Source organism: Petaurus breviceps, unplaced genomic scaffold (assembly GCF_028583685.1).
Source record: "Petaurus breviceps papuanus isolate PSGF00001 unplaced genomic scaffold, PetGlider_PUasm1.0 227, whole genome shotgun sequence".
Taxonomy (NCBI): domain Eukaryota; kingdom Metazoa; phylum Chordata; class Mammalia; order Diprotodontia; family Petauridae; genus Petaurus; species Petaurus breviceps.
In genome coordinates this window covers 5,613,349-5,635,168 of record NW_027185896.1, presented here as the reverse complement: position 1 = coordinate 5,635,168, position 21,820 = coordinate 5,613,349, and the positions used below count along the sequence as shown (strand labels likewise).

The following is a 21,820-nucleotide window of genomic DNA, read 5'->3' as shown; positions in this document are numbered from 1 at the left end:
TTTTTTTTTTTTTTTTTTTGAGTGAGGACTCCAGCTGAGGACTGCCAGAGGCCAGAGCTGCTGGGAGCGCGCTGGGTGGTTGCTGTGAGTGGGGAGAGGAGGACCTTTGCCTGAGGTAGCCTGTTCTGTTTTAAAGGCTTGAGAATGTGGGTGCTTTCTACTTTATCTACCTGTGCCAATATCGTAACTACTCTGATGGCTTTCACTTTTTGGTTTTGGGACTCAGTCTTTTGGTATCTTAATAAATTTTCTAGTTTATTTCCCCAAATGGCAAACCTGACGTATTTTGTGATGGATAATTATATCAGCATATTTGTCATCTCTATAGGCATTGTGAATATGGCATTGCTGATACAGTCCCTCATTAAGATGTGAGCTCCTTGAGGGCAGGGACCATGTTCTTGCCCTTCTTTGTGTCTCCAGCACTTGACCCAGTGCCTGGAACATAGTAAATTCTTAGAATTGAAAAAAAAAAAAAACAACCCCAGTATCTCTTGAATATTCAGAACATAGGCACCATGTAGGATTTCAGTGGTCACTCTTATGATGGAAAGAACCTTTTCCTGATTTTTCAAAGCAAACATATAAGTATGAGCACACACTAATAAAAGAGAATAGAATGGTCAACAGCTCCAACTAAGAACAGGAGTTTCCTGGATCCACAACTTGGCACACTGATGTCTGACTGCTATACCTTGGACTGAACAGTGCCATATCCCAGAGTCTAGTCTCCATTACAGGCTGTTACAAGGAAAGAGAGAGAGGTTCTGGAACATGGATGCAAAGGAGGTTAGAAAGCCTTCACACAGGTTGCCACCTCAGGATTCAAATGACCTTGCGGCTTTGCTTTTTAAATCTATACCATATTCCTTGTTGCCAGTTTATTTCTCAATGGACTGCTGATTTTTTTTAGCCATAATATTTTTATGGCTATGCCTTTCTAATAAGGGAAAACTCCAAATACTCACCTGCCCACTCGAGGCCGCACTAAGCCATGAGATTTTATGAAAACACAGTCTCCAACCTTTAGCCACATATCATTGTATCGAAGTTGTTCAAAATAGTGGCAGCCTGGCTCCCCATTAGACATTTCTACTGGAACATCTTCTTTATCCTACAGTAAAAGATGTGGTTAAAAGATGATATGAGAAAGGAAAATGAACATCAAAGGAAATACTTAGGGATGTGAAAAGGAAGGCAGATTTTTATAGACTATGAACTGAAAAAATTAATGGATATAAATGTTGAAAGGTCCAGTCCTGAAACCTATCTTACTATTAATCAAGATTTTTAAACTTCTTAAAGTACTGGACATTGAAACTTTGTTATAACCTACACGAATGTATCAGGAAGCAGCTAGGTGACTTAGTGGATAGAGTGCTGGGCTTGGAGTCAGGAAAACCTGAATTCAAATTTGACCTCAGTCACTATAGTAGCTGTGTGAGGCAAGTCACTTAACCTCTGTTTGCTTTAGTCTGCTGGAAAAGGAAAGGGCAGACCATGACTATGTTTATGCCAAGAAAATCCCATGGACAGTCTGGTTCACGGAGTCATGAAGAGTAGGACCTGACTAAATGTATGACAGCAACAACAGTGTATCCATTTAAAAGTTACAAATGAGACAGATATAAAGGCATTACCACAAGGTGATCTTTCGAAAATACACATGTAAATATGACTACAATTAACCAGAGGAATTGAGGTAAGGGCCATATTTTAGTGACAAGACTAAAATGATAGCTAAGCATAACAGAAAAAGAACAAATTCAACAATGGTGACTTTGAATGAACTGACTTTACTTAAAAGGAGAAAACAGGTTATAAAGTAGATAAAAAGGCAAGATCCATAATATGTTGTTTATAGGAAAAATACGTAAGGTTTAAAGTGAGAGGTTGGAAAAAAGCTCATTTCATGTCAGCTGACTCCAGAAGATTGGGAGCTGTAATTAAGTTAGAAAGCTGAGAGAGAAGCTAGACAATTAAAAGAATACAGACAGTGAAAGCATATTATTATCTACACGTATATGTATCATATTTGTATCTTCCTTCGTGCCCTGGCCAAATAGCACAGAACTAAGTTTGTAAAGGAAAAGTTAACTGAAATGCAAAAATATCTGTATAAAGACCATTAATTTTTGGAAATTTCAGTATCCTTTTGGGTTATAAGTCAGGCTATATATACACATTCTATCTATGTGTATATATACATCTATACATCTATGTATACACACATTTCTCAATCCTCATTCTCCTTTACCTCTTTAGTCACTCTTCTCCTGGTTTTTCCTCCTACCTATCTGACCACTTCTTCTATCTCCTTTGTTGGATCCTCCTTCAGGACAAACCCTCTGAACCACAGGTGTCCCTCAGAGTTCTGGCCAGGCCCCCGTGTGGCCCTGCCCCCTGCGTATTCCTCCTCTGGCTCTCACTTCTTTGTCCCTAGCACCCTCCCTCCAAGGTGCACATCCCCTTCCTTTCTCTCTTTCCTACCTCTGTGGGCAAATTCACATTGCTTTACATAGGGGCCTACAGAAAGTCCACTTACATAAAACGAGAACTGTCTGTACAAGAAAGCTGCATTTAAATGCAGTAACAGGTTATAGGTTCTTCTTGGGGGGCCAAGTAATGGAGCTGGCAGAATTGGTTTTGTCATGCATCCAAAATCAACAAGAAATGTCACTTTATAACCTGGAGAGACTTATATAAACTGATGCAGAGTAGGGAGAGCAGAACCAGGAGAACTTTATACATAATCAGAGATACATCATAAGCGTGATGACTAACTCTGACAGACTGGGCTCCTCTTAGCAACACAAGGTTAGAAGACAACTCCAAAAGACTCAGGATGGAAAGGGATATCCACACCCAGAGAAAAAACTAGAGTCTGAATGCAGATGGAAGCAAACTACTTGCTCTCTCTCATGTGTGTTTTGTTTTGTCCCTTCTTTCTCATTGTTCATTCTACTGGTTATAATTCTTCTTTATAACTTGACTAATGTTTAATGTGAAGGTATTTGTAGATTCTATATTTGATTGCATGCCACCATGGCGGGGAAGGGGAGAGGAAATTTGAAACTTAAGGGACTGTGGAACTGAATGTTGTAAACTATATGTAAATAAATAAATTAAAAAAAAAAGGAATGTCATTTTATGGGACCTTTGGTAACCTTGAATTTATGGTACTTACGATGGGCATAAACATGCAGTGGAAAAGATTTGGAGTCTAGGACATCCAGACCCTGATTCTGCCATTTTTTCCTATGTAACTATGTACAAGCCATAACTTTTCTAAGCATCAGTTTCTTCCTTGGTAAAATGAAGGTACTAGATTAGACAGCCTATCAAATCCCTTTTTGCTCTAAATCCATGAATTTATGAAGAAAGACTGTTAACATCCATTCTAGATAATAAGGAGGTAGAGAAATTCTATGAAGATTTTATTAAGACTGCAAAGAAAATCAACCTATGCTTTACATACTTGGTAATTTCAATACCAAATGTACATAGGAAAAGGTGATGAAAAATATACTGGAAAATACAGCTCAGTATCAATAGGCCAAAGGCTGTAGATTACCTAGAAATCTTGTGCCTATGTATTTATTATAATATTTTCTTTTCCAGAAGAGAATCAGAAGGTACTAGATGTAGAAAGCACTGAATACCACCACAAAAAAAAATGAAATCATATTTATAGGATGCCACAGTGGTTGTTAGGAGAGAGCTGTGTTCAGAAGAAGTGACTGAAGAGGTCAAGGAGAATAAGGATTGATAAATGTGTGTGTATCCATATATGTATAGATGTATGTATGAGCAAAGATCAAGCTCAACACCAAATAAATGAAGAAAAATGAAAGGATGATATGGAATGCAATCAAAATGGCACCACTTGACCTACTTAAATATGCTAGTAAAGAAAAATGGGAAAAGGATAAAGAAACAGACACCAAGAGACTCACACATGGTAGACAGAGTACTGGTTATGAAGCCAGAGAGGCCATGGGCTCAAAGCCTGGCTCTGTTGTTGAGACCCAATTCAAACATATCGGTCCCCAAATATTTAAGGATGATTCGAGATGAAAAATGGAAAAGATCTGTCAAGGTTTCAATAACAAATTATTTTCTCCAGTAATGGTGGTGAAGCCATCCTATCTGAATTTTAATCACAGTCCACAATATGCTCTAGAAGGAAGTAGAAATTTTACTACAGAAAACAAAGGGAAAACTAGCTGGATTAAACTATACACAAAGTTCACGTTAGAGGCAACATAATTTTGAGGGCTTTGAGGGATCAATTCCCAAGCACAGTGGGATATTGTTTCTTTGTGCTGATAGTATAAAGATATGGTAAACAAAGAATGCTATAAGGAGTCTGAGGAGGGCCAGATCACTTTTAGTGAAAGGAAAATCAAGCATGAATGTCTTGATGGAAGAAGGGGAACTTGAGGTAGACTTTGAAGGAATAAAAATTTTAACAGGTAAAAGTTGTAGAGGGAATTTATTTTAGGACTGGGGGAATGACTTGAACAACAGTGAGGGAGGCCCAAAAAGATGCAGGTATGATGAGTCCAGCCTGGCTGGGATGTAGAATTTATGACAAGAAATGAAGTAAAATTAAAATCGCAAAGATAGGTTGGAGTCAGATTGTGCCTCTTTGGCAAATCCTTGAACGCCATGATAAAGAGTACATATTTATTTTATAAGCAATAGAAGCACCTGAAGGTTTTTGAGAAGGAAATTGACACTGTCAGATCTGTACATGTGGAACATTATTTTGGCAACTAGGTAAAGACTACATCATAGGGCAATAAAGACCAGAAGCAGGGAGAACCATTATGAAGATATCTGAAAGGGGAGAGGGGGGGGGTGTAGAATTCTTAACTTAGCACAGAGCTGTTGTTCTTCAATTATTTTTCATTCATGTCTGACTTTTCGTAACCCTATTTGGGGTTTTCTTAGCAGAGATATTGGAGTGGTTTGCCATTTCCTTCTCCAGCTAATTTTACAGATGAGGAAACTGAGGCAAACAGGGTTAAGTGATTACAGGATTACATAGCTAGTAAGTATCTGAAACCACATTTGAACTCAGGTCTTCCTGACACCAGGCCCAGTGCTCTGTCTACTGTGCTACCTACCTGCCTAAGTGGTCAAAAAATGCTGGTTTATGGTCTGACCGAACACCAAACTCTTGAGACTGATTATTAAGAAAAACAGCAATTGAGAGACTATAAAAGGAAAACTTGTTACAAATGTAGTCAAGCAAAACAAATTCTTGAATTAACCATATTAAAAAAAAAAGCCCCAATCTATATTGAATTCATCACCTCTCTATCTAGGGGAGGCAGCATGTCTCATCAGGAGTCTTTTGGAATTGTGGGAGGTCATTTATCATCGACTAGTTTCCAAGACTTCAAAATTGTTAGAAAATGTAATCACATTGTGTTTTGAAGCTACTCGGCTATACAAACCAGTTATTTGTAAAATCATAAAGCCAAGAAAAGCCACTTTAAAGAACAGACTCTCCCCATGACTATCAACTACAGCCTCTCATAAGCACAAAAACACAACTTTCTGACACTGTTGTTGAGAGAATATTTCTCAAGAAAGAGATTTCTGGGGATCATTTCATTCATGGAATTGTACTTAAGTCAGTTAAAATGTTAGAAGATTCTGCCTAATCATAAAAAAACTCTTGAGAAGAACTGATAGTGGGATTCTTGTTTTCTTAACTGTGGGTGGGAGTGGGGAAGGAGGGGTAAGAAGAGAGGGAATTGGGAGCTGAAAATAAAATAAAAATTGAATGAAAAAAAGTATTGCCCAATAGATTTAGGTTAACATCTTTTATCAAATACTCAAATAAGCTCAAAATGAATTCATGACTTGAATATTAAAAGTCATACCATTAAAAAAAATAAACGAGATCAGTTACTCTTCATAAGAGGAGTATTCTTAACTACGTAAGGGATAGAGATGATCATCAAAAAATAGATAATTTAAACTACAGGAAATTGAAATGTTTTTGCATGAACATAATCAACATAACTAGGATAAGAAAGGAAACGATCAATATGGAAAAAACTTTTTACACCAACTATCTCTAATGAGAGTCTGAAATTTAAGATATATAGGAAACCAATATAAATACTACAAACATATAAAACCCAGAGTTATTACTTAATGGAACTGCAAACTATTAATAACCTTATAAAAGATCTAAATCGCAAATAACTAAGAGAAATACAAATAAAAACATCTTTCATTTTCATCTCATTTCCAGCAAATTGGCCAAGATGACAAAAGATGGGAATAGCCAATGCTGAAGATGTGGAAAGACGGGCACACAAATACACTGCTGGTGGAGCTATGAATCGGTCCGCTAATTCTGGAAAGCATTTTAGAATTCTGTTAAGGAGACTAAAATGTCCATAACTTTAGACTCAAAGACCCCAAATGCAAGGCACATACCCCAAGGAATATGATGTATGGCAGCAAGGTGGCACAGTGAAGAGGATCAAAGCTGGAGTTGAGGAGACACAGGTACAAAGTCAGCCTCAGACACTTTTTTAGTTGTATGACCTTGCACACGTAGAGATATACTACCTACCTACCTACCTACCTACCAGAGCTGTTATGAGGATCAAATGACATAATTTAAGGGATATATATGAAAAGAAAATGTAAAAACAAAAAAATCAATGAAGATTTTTAAAGTACATTAAGATTTATAAAAGTTTACGCAAAGCAAGATATAGGTCAGAGACAAATTACTGATCTCCAAATTGTCTTTCACTGTTGAAATTAACTTCCATGATAACCAAGAACATTGTTTAAATTCTTCCCTTTTCACCCATCTCATTATGGGTACAACACCAGATAGAATTGTTTTACGGATATCTTTCTTTTAAAATGTAACACCCTTTATGACTGTCCTCCCCATACCTTTTCCAGGTTAAGGAAAGTGTCTGCTCCTTTACTGTCCTCTGAAGTTTCAGTGTGTTTCTCATCATCCATTTTGTCTGTATTTGCAAACACAGAAGCAACACGCACCACAGGCAGAGGCACATCTCGTGGGATAAACCTAACGGAACTGACAGGCATGGTCCACAGCTTAATTTTCTTGAAAGATTTTGTTTTGGCAGAATATCGTGACTCACAGACATAAACATCTTCATCTCGAAAGGTTTCTGGGCACAGTTTGAAGTATTCCTGTTAAAACAAAGTAATAGCATTAGATTATTTAATGAAACTAAATTACTAAAAAAACAAACAAACCCTTAAATGACTAATTACTAAAAGTTATTTTTTCTGTACAAAGACAAAAAAATGAAAACAATCCCTGTTCTCAAGGATCTTCTAATTTGTTATGGGAAATAATATCCATACATGACATGTAATAAAATACAGAATAAAAATATACAAAATAAATATAAGGTGGTTAAATGCAAAGTTGTTAGGGAGAAAAGGCCCCAGTAACAATGACAAGTAGCTCAAATCTACATCTATTTAAACTTTGCAAAGCACTTTTCTCACAACTACTCATAAGGAAAGGAGTCTAATTAGCATAATCTTTAAATGACAGGAAACCAAAGTTCTGAAAGATTAATCATTTTCCCATAATCACTTGGTATTGAGGAGGGATTCTGACTACAATCCCTCAGTTGTAGCTCCCTGTTGCCTCTCAAAGTCATGACTGACACCACTGAGACCTCTCTCCTCTGACCTAGCCAGGTGAAACAGCACTCTCTCCACTGCCCCACGCTGCCTCTAGGTCTTAGTGTCCTGATGTGTAAAATAAGGAGTCAGAATGGATCTCTAATATTCCTTCAAATTTTATAAGCTATGTCTGCTCTTATGGGCTTTTCTACTCTCTTTTTCCCCTAGCACTGGGATACAGCAAAATGAGAATCTAAATACAGACAGATCCCTAGCAGTTAATTTCAGTTTTTCTTTGAAAATCTCCCTTCAACTAAGAAAACACACCAGTATGATTAAACATTTTGTAGCTTGCAATTAGTTTTTATGTGGAAAAATAAACATTTACTCCATATAAAATGGTTAATTCTTTCCTTAAATTTTTATATGCTGCCACACAGACTAAATTCAATTAGATTTAATGCAGAGCTTCTACCTTCCAGAGTTTCAAGGTTGCTCTGTGTGTGTGTGTGTGTGTGTGTGTGTGTGGGGGGGGGGGGGGGTATGTTCTGGGGGTAGTATCTCACCTTAACAAACATGACTACACATTTGCCCAGGATTTTGCTAACAGGTACTTTGTTGTAATAATCACTTTTAAAAACTTCTTTTTCCAAAAATTTTCGTGTAGCAAGGTGGAATGTTTCATTTGGCCGATAAAACCAACAGCCACACAACCATTTTTCACCTAAAGTAAACAAAAGGGAAAAAATGCCGCATTAAAGAAAAAGCAAATTAATCTATTAATTAGTCTTTTTAGGCCCCAAACCCAGCAATGAGAGCCTGTACAGTCCTTATTTCATTGTCATTGCCTGCTTAAAAGAGTTAAGCTAGCCTTTTACCAAATTTCTACAAATGGGTAAATAAGAAAATAGCAGTTTAATTATACTATATGCTGGAAGTTCAGCTGTCCTGAGAAAAGTGCTCTGACAGTTCTCAAAGGAAGAAGCAACTCAAAATGCGAGGGGGTTAATCTCATATCCTCCATCTCTGTTTCTTAAAACATATCTTTACATTCCATTACTTCCACCCACAGCAGATCTTTTCCTTCTGCCTGCCAATCCATGCTCTTCTCTCTTCTTCAAAACCATCTGTAAACATTCTTTTCTGAAAAGAAGCCTTCTGGTTAGACCTAAATGGTGATATAACATAGCTTATTCAATATTTTTCTGTAAATAAATTTGCTTTTTAAAGTATTTCTTTCATGTGAACATTATTTCAACTTGACTGTAAACTCATGGATAGCAGGAATCATGACTTTTTTTTTTTTAAACCTGCACACTCCACAGCAGGTGTGTCCAGGGTTTTACAAACAATGGGTGCTTGCTTACCATTTAGTGGTGGATTATGCAAAGGTTTATATCTACTTAAATTATATAAAAGATCCCCCAAATTCCTGTGTCTCTCCTCATGACAGACCCAGTGAAACCTTGGTACTCACCAGCAGAATCTTCCCACAGTCTTTCAATGCAGACTATGTGTGGTTGGAGGTTGGCTTCTGCCGGCTCCACATAGACATAATCCCCAACGTGGTACATGCTGTTCTTGAAGCTACAGTCCTGGCTGTATGTTCGATGTAAGATAGAAAGGCCTGCTCCTCCAGAAGAGTCCTCACTCTTTTCAGCTTCTTATTTCACAAAGGAGAGAGGAAAAAAAAAAACATTTAAGAGAATGCTGGGAACAGCAAGAGTTTTACTTTTATATTTACTGGAAAAGGTTCTACTGTATCTATACTGCATAAGGTGTTTGCTTTTAGTTTCAGACAGATTTTTTTTCTGATATTAAAAATGTCTCTCCATGCCTACATCTTGTAGGGTTTTTGGCACAAATGGGTACTATACTTTGTTAAAGGTTCTTTCTTCATGCATTGAGATAAATCATTTAGTTTAGTGCTTTAGTGTGATTATACTGATTGTTTTTCTAATACTGAACTATCTTTGCATCCCTGGTATAAAAAACCTTAAAAAAATTGATTTCTTGGATAAATCACTTATAGTCTGTTTGAGATAGTTTTGTTTCTAATTTTTGAATCAATATTCATTAATGAAGTTAAGATTATGGTTTTCCTCCTGTATTTTATCCCTCCTTGGTTTAGGTATTTTTTTTTTTTTTAAGCAATTGGGGTTAAGTAACTTGCTCAAGGTTACATGGCCAGTTATTTCTGGGTGTGGTGCTAAGTATCTGAGCCGGGTATTCGATCCCCAGGTTATCCTGACACTGGGGCTGGTGCTCTTACTCGCTGAACCACCTGGCCACCCCTTAAATTATTATTATTATTATTTAAGCAATTGGGGTTAAGTAATTTGCTCAAAGTTACATGGCCAGTTAATTCTGGGTGTGGTGCTAAGTATCAGAGCCCGGATTCAATCCCAGGTCATCCTGACTCTGGGGCTGGTGCTCTTACTGCGCCACCTGGCTGCCCCTCTTGGTTTAGGTATCAAGACTACATCTGTCAGGGGCGGCCAGGTGGCTCAGCGAGTAAGAGCACCGGCTCCAGTGTTGGGACGACCTGGAGATCAAATCCCGGGCTCAGGCGCTCAGCACCACACCCAGAAAACAACTGGCCGTGTAACCTTGAGCAAGTTACTTAACCCCAATTGCTTTAAAAAAAAAAAAGACTACATCTGTCTCATAAAACAATTCTAATAGAGAGCATTTTTGAGAATAATTTGTTAAGTATTAATTGTGTTTTAAAAACTTGAAAGAATTTTCCTGTGAATCATTAGTACTAGGAGGTTTTTTGGTTTGGTTTTTTTTTTTGGTGTAATTGTTTTTCTTACCTTTACAACTGGTTTTGTTTCTTTTTCTGAGACTGGGTTATTTAAAATCTCTATGAGGTTAACTGATGGTTAAGGTATATTATATTTTTAAAGGTATTCCTCAGTTTTCTTAGCATATGATTGAATATAATAGGTTCCAAGTATTCTTTTTATTTCTTCAGATTTTGTTTTGACTTCACCTTCCTCATTTGTTATTTTTCTGCTCTTTTGTTTTTAACCAGATTAGCTAAAGATTTATCAATTTTATTAGTCTTTTCAAAAAAACAGCTTTTAATCTGATCATGTCTACATTTTTTTTGCTTCCAATGTTATCTACTTCTCCTGTAATTCTTAATTTCTTCTTTTGTGCTTCTTTTATGTATTTGTTGGCTTTCTAATTTTTTTAAGGGCATCTTCAGTTCATTAATCCTCTCTTTATCCTATTTTTTTTTGCTTTTTTTGGAGGGGCGATTGGGGTTAAGTGACTTGCCCAAGGTCACATGGCTAGTTTTTGTGTTAAATGTCTGAGGCCGGATATGAACTCAGGTCCTCCTGACTGTAGGGCTCTATTCATTGTGCCACCTAGCTGCCCCCCTCCTATTTTGTTAATGTATAATAAAGGGATATGATCTTCTTCCTGAGGAAGATTTAACTGCATCCAAGAAATTTTGGTATATTGTTTCTTCATAATCGTGTTCTTTCACATAATTATTGTTTCTATGATTTGTTCTTTGACCCACTCATTATTTAAGATTTAATTTTTAAGTCTCTATTTGGATCTATCTTTGTGGTCCCTGAAGCAATGACTATATTTATTGTGATATGATCTGTAAATTTATTTACTATTTCTGCCTTTTTACATTTGTTTGCAATATTTGTACCATGATATAAGATCAATTTTTGTTAAAATTCTTTCTAATACTGAAAACCATGTATCTTTTGCAGCCCCATAAAAGACGTCATAAGTCTTTTAGTTTTAGTTTCTCCAGCAATTTGTTCATTTTATATTTTCCCTTTATTTTTCTGCTGAAGAATAAAAAGATCTCTGCAAGAGAGTGAAAGAATAGAAGGAAAGGGGCAGGACACATATATAGGTTTGAAATAGAGTGCAACCATACCACTACTAGGTCTGTATCCAAAAAGATTTAAAAAAGGAAAAAAAGATCTGTATGTACATAAATATTTATAGCAGCTCTTTTCTGGTGGCAAAGAACTGGAAATTGAGGGTATGCCCATAAAGTAGGTATTGGCTGAACAAATTGTGCTATGTGATTTGTGCTATAAGAAATGATGAGCTGGATGCTCTCAGAAACATGGAAAGGCTTACATGAGCTGATGCAAAGTGAAATGTACTGTGTACAAAGTAACATCAATATTGATAATTTGCTGTCCTCAGCAATATGTCATCCAAGACAGCTCTAAAGGACTCATGATGAAAAATATTACCCATCCCCAGAAAAAGTGCTGATGATGTCTGAATATAGATAGAAGCATACTTCTTTATTTTCTTTATTTTTCTTAAGGATTTATTTTGGTTTTGCCTGTGTTTTCTTTCAAATATGATTAATATGGAAATATATTTTGCATAACTATACATGTATAACCTATACTGAATTGCTGGCCTTCTCAATGAGGCTGGGTGGGGGGGAGGGAGAGAATTTGGAACTCAAGAGTTTTAAAAATGAATGTTAAAAGAATTGTTCTGCTGAACAGAGAACCAAAGAACAGAAAGAACAAGTCAGGACACCACTGAATTGGAAGGTTGGCGGGGGGGCAGGGGAGATGCAGAGAAAAACTGGACGGCACTCCTCTAAGCCTGAGGGAAAGAGCCCAGCATCTAAGTGGGGCCAGTGTCTGTCCCTTTAAAAGTACCTCTTCTTCTATACTATTTTGTCTGATGATCTCAACTCTCATGGATGCAATTATCATCGCTATGATGATGATTCTCAAAGCCACTTATCCAGCCCTAACCTCTTTACTTGCATCTCTAATTGCCTGGTGGATCTCGAACTCCAAACTGAACTCATTATCTTTCCCTCCCAAACCTTCCTCTCTTCCAAACTTCCCCATTACCGTTGAGGGCACCACTATGGTCCCAATCATCCAGGCCACCTAACCAAGTGTCATCCTCAACTCCTCAATCTCTTTCATTCCCATTCCCTCCCAGCCCCAATCCAATCTGTTGCCAAGGCCTGTTGATCTGACCTTTGTAGCTTCTCTTGATCTCTTGTATACTCTGCCTTCTCTCCTCTGACACTGGCACCTTATCCCCTTATCTTCTTATCTCCCTAGACTTGGACTATCACCTCAAGCTAGCCCATCCTCCACTCACTGGTCAAACTGATCTTCCTAAAGTATGGGTCTGATCATGTCACTTCTATATTCGGGAAACTCCAGTGGTTCTAGGATCAAACATAAAATCCTTGGCTTGGTATTCCAGTGACCTGGCCTCCTTGCTGTTTCATGAACAAGACACTCCATCTCAGCTCTTTGCCTTTTTACCTCCATCCTTGGAATTCTCTCTCTCATGACTTTCTTGGCTTCCTTCTAGAGAAGGCATTTCCTGATCTCCCTTAATTCTAGTTATTTCCAATTTATCCTGTATATATAGCTTGTTCATACATAGGTATCTGCATATTGTCTCCCCATTATACTGTGGAGTGCCTGGGAAGAGACCTTTTTCTGCCTTTTTTTGTATCTACAGTACTTAGCACAGTGCGTAGCACACAACATGCCCTTAAAATGCTTGTTAACTGACATGTATTATTTTGCGTTATAGTTATCTATGCATCTGCTGAATTTCTTGTGAACAAGGATCATTTCTTGACTAAATTTTATATTTTCATTTACTGTCTAGCACAGCTCTTTATATGCAGCATAGCAGGTATTTAATCAATGTTTTCTGATTTGAAATTATAATGATCAAAGTAACAACTATCATATATAGCCTTTTCATAAAACAAAAACAAACAAAAAATCCACAACACTTCTTTTAAACCAGGCTCATTCATGACTAAATTATACACTGACTTATTTTACAAGAAAGTCTCCATACTTTCAAATATTTGGTTTCTAACAAGAGCTCACCATCCCATCAGACAACCTATCTATTCCAATTCCACAACAGTTACTGTTGGTGAATCCTGTGAAAAACCATCTTGTGTTCCTTCTGGATCTACTGCTGGAATTTACTAACAAAAGATTCTCACACTTGGCCAAAAATAATTGAGGAGGCCAGTGGGAAAACAAAGATGTCTTTTCTACATAATGTGCTATATGTAAGCTACTCAAAAGAATGATTGATTCATTTCCAATCTAAAGATAATGAAGGAGTGAAGATCAGCCCAATAATTAAAGATCAACTAACTTTGAACATATGTTATCTTCAGATTCTTAATATTTTTCTGTAAGCAATGATAATCAATGCAAACATTCAGAATAATTTTAAGGATCTCTTTTTTTGGTAACATTAAATAATTTCTGGATGAAAAATATGCTCAGCTTAATTCAAACTATATATCTCGGTAGGAAGTGCAGAGTAGCAAAAAGAAGCATTACATTTGGAATCAGAGGGCCTGGGTTCAAATCCAGGCTACAACACTCACAGGGCAGGTTGTTTTGGCCCCTCTGGAACTCAGTGTCCTGTAAAATTAAGAGGTGGAACTAGAAGCCCTTAAAGTTTTTTCTAGTTTTTTTTGTTTTTTTTTTAAAGCAATCGGGGTTAAGTAACTTGCTCAAGGTTACACGGCCAGTTATTTCTGGGTGTGGTGCTAAGTATCTGAGCCCGGATTTAATCCCCAGGTCATCCTGACATTGGAGCCAGTGCTCTTACTCACTGAGCCACCTGGCTTCCCCTAAGCAATTGGGGTTAAGTAACTTGCTCAAGGTTACATGGCCAGGTGTTTCTGGGTGGGTGCTAAGTGTCTGAGCCCGGGATTCGATCCCCAGGTCATCCCAACACTGGAGCCGGTGCTCTTACTCACTGTGCTACCTGGCCGCCCCAGTTTTTTCTAGTTCTAAAACTATGATAGGGTTACCTGGTGACCTGTACTGTGTGTGAGAACATGCTAGGTGACGTCATGAAGATAACTTAACTAATAACTGACAAATCAAAGTTTCCCAAAGTTAGCTGTAGACAACCTTTGCTGAAGTCCTTCACTGAGGCTTCATTGTGGCATGGAGGTGACCCTGGACTGGCAAATATGACTTTAGTGGAACACAAGCTCTGAAGGACTCTATACCAAACTGAAATGGCTCTGAATATTGAACTGTATGTCATCTGGGAATGGGCTTAAGGTCACAGAGGGTGACCTTTTGTCACCAGGTTGGCTGTAGAGGGATGAAGTTTTTGGCCAAAGTAACTCTTTAATCCATTCTATGAGGTTGTAAAAGTATGATCTGTGACAATGGATAGAACACCCAAAGCAATGAAATTCCTTTTCCTTAAATAACAGTAATGATAATAATAATGATGATGATGATAAATAATAGCATTTATATAATGCTTTAGGTTTAAAAAACCCTAACAAGTTGACTCATTGGATTTTCACAATAACTTTGTGAGGAACATAATGTTATTACCCTGATTTTAAAGATGAGGAAACTAAGTAAGACAGAGGTTAAGTGACTTGTTCAGGATCACACAACTAATAAATGTCTGAGGCAGGACAGATCTATCTGACTCTAAGACCCATGAGCAAACTCTGCACTCCCTTAGCTACCTAAATAGTGGTAGCCGAACCTTTTGGACAGACATAGTCAACTCCACTGTTCAGGTGCTGACAAGCCAGGCCCCAAGCTTCTCCTCTTGAAGCTTCATCTTAGAATTTCCATCAAATGCTGTGCGGGAGCAAGGAGAAGAAATTAACTTCAAGTGAATTAGTTTTGCTCTTTGCCCAAGTAAAGTTATTTTGGTGGAAAGACTGAAGTAATGGGCTAAAAAGAAATTTGTACATTCCAATTATTTATGTTAACTCATGATTCTATTGTAGAAAAAATACTGCAAGTTGACTATATCACAAATCTAATACTGCAAGTTGATTATATCACAAATCTGTCTGTAATGATTACAAGTTTGACCCAAAAAACTCCTCAGTCCTTAACTGGTTACAAATCCTGGCAGATGGTGGCAAGGTCTGGGTGATGTGGCTATAACAGAATTCTTTATAATTAATATTCAGTTAAATGAATTTTTTTAAATTTGCACATGAGCAAGATTCTATCTCATTTTTAAAAAATTAGAAAAGCTACTCAAATTCAAGTATGTGTCTTGATAGAAATACAAAGTGGTATACGACTGACATATCTTTTAATTGCTTCCTAGCCCTATTCAGATTCTTAATTGCTTGTTAGTCCATAATATTAAGAAGTTCTAAGTTCTCCTGTGAATTTATCATCTTCTTTCCTATAGAGAGAGAGAAGGTATTTTTGTCTGCCATGCTGTATACCTAGATTTCTAAGCCTTTTAAGCCCTATGAAAAAAATGTCACATTGATGATGAGGACACATAGTTTCTCTTAATGACCTCTTCTGTAGGAGACATATGATTCTTCATTTACAAACTCAGGATACGTTGATATAGAGGGATTTAACTACAAAATTAACACCATATTTCTTGGTCATAAAAAAATGAAAAGAAACTCACCTCTCTTTTCTTCTTCCCGTTTTAGTTTATCTTCCTCTATTTCTTTTGGTAACTTTTCCTTTTTCTCTTTCTCCACATCATTATGGAGATGCTTTGTTGTATAACTGAGTGCTGGTGAGAGAAGGATCTCTCCATTCTTGCAGAGCTCATCACGGATCTTAATGAAGAATTGCTGAAGTTCTACTGCATCTTCGTATATTTCTGAATCCGTCCTGGAGGGACACAGGGTACATTTTCAGTTGAATTATTATTACTCTTCCTTTCCTATTTCTTCTCATTCATGCCAAATAGCATTAAAATGAGCATTTGTTGGGGGTGGCCAGGTAGCACAGCGAGTAAGAGCACCGACTCCAGCGTCAGAACGACCTGGAGATCGAATCCCGGGCTCAGACACTTAGCACCCACCCAGAAACACCTGGCTGTGTAACCTTGAGCAAGTTACTTAACCCCAATTGCTTAGGGGCGGCCAGGTGGCTCAGCAAGTAAGAGCACCGGCTCCAGTGTTGGGACGACCTGGAGATCGAATCCCGGGCTCAGACACTCAGCACCACACCCGGAAATAACTGGCCGTGTAACCTTGAGCAAGTTACTTAACCCTTATTGCTTAAAAAAAAAAAAAAAAAAAGAAAAAAAAATGAGCATTTGTTTTGAGTGATATTGAATACAATTCAGGTACAAGGAAATAATGTGGATACATTTCTAACATTGCTATAACATTGCTAAAAAAAATGAGCTCTTACCTGTTTAACTACTATTTGTAATATAGTCTATCCACTTCATATCATGTATGGCATATGTCCAGCAAATAGATAGATGGCTTCTCAAGTTGAAAGGAGAACTCAAATTCAAATATTCAGTGGGAAATCACATGTTTTCATTATTATGAGGTTTTGTTATGAGGCTTGAAGGGAATTTTGGTACATCCAAATGCACCAAAGCTAAGCAGCTAAATATGTTTGCTACATGAGACACATACGACTAGATTTTACATAATTCTCATGGGTGGCTAGCTTAGGCTCTTTGACTCTTAAAAAAAATGACTCCTTCATTAGGGAGCAGATGAGAAAGTGAGCTTGTGCCCTTTCAATGTTCCTTGTTTGCAACACTGGCTATGTGAGCTAGCAGCATATATAGTGAATATTCAAAAATGTGAATTATAAGACAAAGAATTAGAAGGGGTTCTGATAACAATTATATAACTTAAAAAAAAGGCATCAACATCAGTTTTATTCCCAAATACCAGTTTTCATTTTAGTTTCATTGTTGTTAAGGAAAGAGTTTCTGGACAATTGGGAGGTTGTGAGAGGAAAGTGAGTCTCAGAAAGTTGAAACGTGACTTGGTCCATGGTCATATCACCATAAATGCCAGACTTGATTCATACCCAGGGGTCCTGACTCAAAGTCCTATCCAATTACTATGCTACCATGAGACCTCCAGCAGTTTGCTAAACTTTTTTGGGCATTAGTTTCCTCATAAAGAAAATGAGGTGGCTGATATAAACATAAATGAACTTTGAACATTAGAGCCTAAAAGTTATCCAAAAGGTTAGTTGCCAGTCAAATATTCTATTATGGAATTATGGAATCATTTTATCAAGATATGAGGAAAGGAGGCTTCTGTGTCTCCAGGTTATCGTGAGAGGAGCTGGGGGGTAGGTAGAGAGGGGAAGGAGACTCTTGTTTTTATTAGCTGTGAGAGTGCTGTTCCTGGAACAGGTACAGCAGCAATGTAAACAAACAGGAATTCAATGAGTAAAACTACTACTGAGCTACTGCTTGAAACTTAAACTATTTTCTTCAGGCAAACAGAAGAGTATGGTAAAGAACTTAATTAGGTTTTGCTTGAAAGACACCTCAACACAGCCCTTTCTGGGCACAGAAGTAGTGACCACTCTTGGAAACACTGAGAGAGATGTTTTCCAGGATAAGTGCTATGGTACATACAAATCACAAATCCAACTTTCATGCATGTTTCGGGTATTCTGAAATCTAGCTATTGGAAACATAAAATGGATAACTGCAGGTAAATAGTTTATCATTTTAAGCTAAAAGCTTATTGTGTATTCAGTGACTTATCTCTCAGAACAGGCTGGTAACTCCAATAGAAGAACTCTTGTGGGTGGGGATGGTAAAGAAGCTTTCTTGGTATAAAAGACACCAGGTAATCAACAAATTAATGTTTAAAAGAAAGAGAAGAGAACAATGAGCTAGTTTTCTGTGGGAAATGGTTGTTTTTCTCATATTCAAAGGAAAGGTGGAATAAAAAGGTAAAAATAAAAGAACTGATTCTATATTCTAAGGCAAGCATTCCGGCTAATTCATGGAAAACCTTTTTAAAGGAAGCAGATAGATTTTTCAGGGTCCTCATCATATTTCCCTTATCTTGGACTTTCTGTGTATTAGACATGTATTAGCTGTAGAACTCTAAAAGCAGCAGGGTGGAGTACTTACCCTGAAGCAATCCTAGCATATGAAGGTAGAGAGTGGTCAACTGTTTGAAACTACATATCAAGCAGAAAATACTAAGCATTTTCTTGGAAAGTAATGAAGGCTTCCCTCTACAAGTCACCCTTGTACTTTTACAGAATGCTTCTGTTCAATAACTTATTCAAGCACCTCCTCTGCCAATGCAATGAAAAGCAGAGTGCTAAATGCCTTGTTTTTCGTCACTTACATTGGCAGTCATCTTTTAAAACCTTTTGTTCTACTAATTTCATTTTCAAATTGAATCACAAAGCTCTTGACTAAGTTCTGAATCATTCCCCTATTTGTCCAACAGAAATCTATGGAATGTCTGCTGTGCGCAGTCACTGTCAAGTGCTGGGATGAAGTCACATAAATGGAGAGTGGGAGATGAAGGATTTACCAACTACTTGGTGAGCAATAAGGAAGATAACCATGACAAAAACAACTAGCTAAAAAGGATGCCTCAAATCTATGAAAGACCACAGTTCTCACATGCTACTTGTTGCCAAACTATGCATTTATAGACGATTCTTCTAACACTGTATCAAATGCCTGACATAATCCCTCCTTTTCCTTTCTCCCACCTGAAGCACATGTTCTAGCTTTACTAGATTAATTCACAGTCTGTGGATTTCATCTCCCTAAAAATTAAGTCATTATTGTACAAACTTTCTGTAATGAGAATATCACTGAACAAGACAAGGCAGCTTCCTCCAGGTGATGATTTAGGAGATGTGAAGAAGTCACACATCATGGTCTGTGTGTCTAACTGCCAAGTAGTTTCTGAAAGAACCTGCTGGCAGCCACTAGCCTGGATACCACTTGAAAGCTGTTGAAATCTAATTGGGGGAGGGCCCTTGAAATTAGGGATAGGGATCCACATCCAGAGAAAGAAATATGGAGTCTGATTGAAGTATACTATTTGCTCTCTTTTTTGTTTTGTTTTCTTCTTCCTCATGATTCCTCTCATTCATTCTAATTATTTTATACAACATGAAAAATGTGAAAATGTTTAATAATAAGGCATATGTAGAGTACATATCAGATTGCATGTCTTGGGGAGGGGGAGGGGGAGAAAATCTGAGCTTCAGTTTCTTTCTCTGTAAAATATATGAGTTGGACTAGATCAGGAGTTCTTAACTTTCCTTGTATCTTCTTGGCAATTTGGTAAAGCCTATGGACCCCTTCTTAGAATAATTAAAATTAAATCTGAGAGCTCATGGGCACCCTGAAATCTGTCCATAAAGGGGAGTCCATAGACCCTGAATTAGACATCTTGTATTGGATGATCTTTATGGTTCCATCTAGTTCTAACCCTTATGTTCAGGTTTTCGATCTACTTAAATCACATAAAGGCAGCAGCACAAGGTAGCAGAGGGCTAACATTGGAGTCGTGAAGGCCAGGGTTCAAATTCTGCCTGGCTCACTCTAGCTACTGATTAGTAGGCATGTCATTCTCCTTCTCAGGGCCCCAGGCCAGTCTCTACAGGTATAGATTTCAGGCAAATGGCAGATCTGTCTCGGTGGAGGGAGGTCCCCTCTGATGACATCCAAGGACTAGGAGGACAACCCCCTCCCCCAAACTACAACCAGTGAACTGTTACCAAATCCTGATGTAATAAAAGTCTCAGCAAGAAGATATTTCCTGTAAAGCGCAAAAAGCAGCAGGTTATCCCAGTGAGTGACTGTCTCATTCACAGAGGTAAAGAAAAAACTATCTCCAGAGGGCATTTAGCCCAAGTCACACTTGAACAGGAATCCCTGCTACAACAAGCAGTCAGCCAGCCTTCAAGTCAAGGACTAACTACTCTCTCTCCAGGGCTGGACTTGGACTCTTGAAGAGAGGAATTCAAACCCTGGACGAGTCACTTAACTTCTGTCTGCCTCAGTTCCCTCATATGTAAATGAGGATAATGAACAGCACCACCTCCCAGGGTTATTGTCAGGATAAAAGGAGGTAATCACCACTACCACCGGCGCTACCATTACTACTACTAGACAGTCAGTTCTAATTTTGGAAGTTCATTATTTTTTCTACATAATAGCCCATTATCCAAAGAAAGCAATAAAGAGAATACTTAAGTATCCTTTAGCTCAGGGGTTCTTAAGTTAGGGTCTATGAACTTAAAAAAAATTGTTAACTATATTTCAATGTAATAAGTTTCCTTTTTAACTTTTTCCTTTTCAACTCTTATGTATTTTGTTTCATGCTTTTAAAATCATTATTCAAAAAAAGACCCACATGTTTCCCTAAACAGACTGCCCAAGGGGTCTAAGGCCTCCAAAAGGGTTAAGAATCTCCGCTTTAGCTCATTGCCAATGATCTTTTCTTCCCCCCAAGAGAAGCCATACGGGATATGTAAAAGGCTCTTCAGCAGAGTCCTAAGTCCTCTTGGCTCTGCCTCTTATCAGCTGTGTGACTTTGGCTAAGTCCTTTAACTTAAATATCAAGACCATACTTGGGATCAAAAAATCAACTGCACAAGAAAGATCTGAGTTTACATAAAGAAGATCTGGTGATCTCAGGATCCCTCACTGACCAGGCTGCCTTAGGAGCTGGTGGGCTCTCCCCACTGGAGTAGCACTTGTTGGGGATGTTGTCAAGGGACATCTTGGGCAGGTGTGGCTAACCACACCCTCTGTGCTTCTTCCAAGAGCCTAAGAACATGCCAGCTTTTCTGGCTGTCATAGCCTATTGCTGCTGTTGATGACAACAACACTAGTATCACATGGAGTACCTGAAGGTTTCCAAAGCACTTTATAGACATTATCTAATTTGGGCTTCAAAATAACTAGCTGAAGAAGGTGACATGGGTATCATCTCCATTTTATGCAGGAGGAAACTGACATGCAGAGGTTAAGTGCTGGCCCATTATTAGACAGCTAGCAGATCTTCACAAACAGGACTCACGCCCAAGGCTTAGTGACTCCAGGTCCAGCCTCTTCCCACCATACAAGAGACCCAATGCTGAGCTCTTTATCTAGTGATACCTCTTTCATTTGGTAGTTGTGCAGCTGATTAAAAAAAAATTGAAGTACTTCACATTTATCTCTATCAAATTTCATTTTACTGGCCCCTCATTCTAGACCAAGGATCCTAATCTGAGGTCTGTGAACTTGTTTTTAAAAACATTTTGATAACAGTATTTCAATACAATCGGTGTCCTTTGTAATCCTTTGTATTTTATATTATGCATTTAAAAGCATTATTCTTAGAATGGGTTTCAACAGATGAGTCTCCCAAAGAAGTCTCAACACAACAAAT

The 21,820-nt window shown here is 37.8% G+C and overlaps 1 protein-coding gene across 50 annotated transcripts in view; it reads right to left on the bottom strand.

The window, feature by feature from the left end:
* The window catches only part of PBRM1 (polybromo 1), a 120,547-nt gene that overhangs the window by 23,209 nt on the left and 75,518 nt on the right, over positions 1-21,820 (bottom strand). For 40 of the 50 annotated variants that reach the window (XM_069095502.1, XM_069095514.1, XM_069095495.1 and 37 more), the window contains 5 exons: positions 16,090-16,301; positions 9,128-9,313; positions 8,217-8,374; positions 6,937-7,203; positions 969-1,114 (listed from right to left, as the gene is read on the bottom strand). In XM_069095502.1, the coding sequence (XP_068951603.1) occupies positions 969-1,114; positions 6,937-7,203; positions 8,217-8,374; positions 9,128-9,313; positions 16,090-16,301 (969 nt within the window). The remainder of the gene's footprint in view (positions 1-968; positions 1,115-6,936; positions 7,204-8,216; positions 8,375-9,127; positions 9,314-16,089; positions 16,302-21,820) is intronic. The other 10 variants (XM_069095501.1, XM_069095539.1, XM_069095521.1 and 7 more) reach the window with 1 other exon arrangement.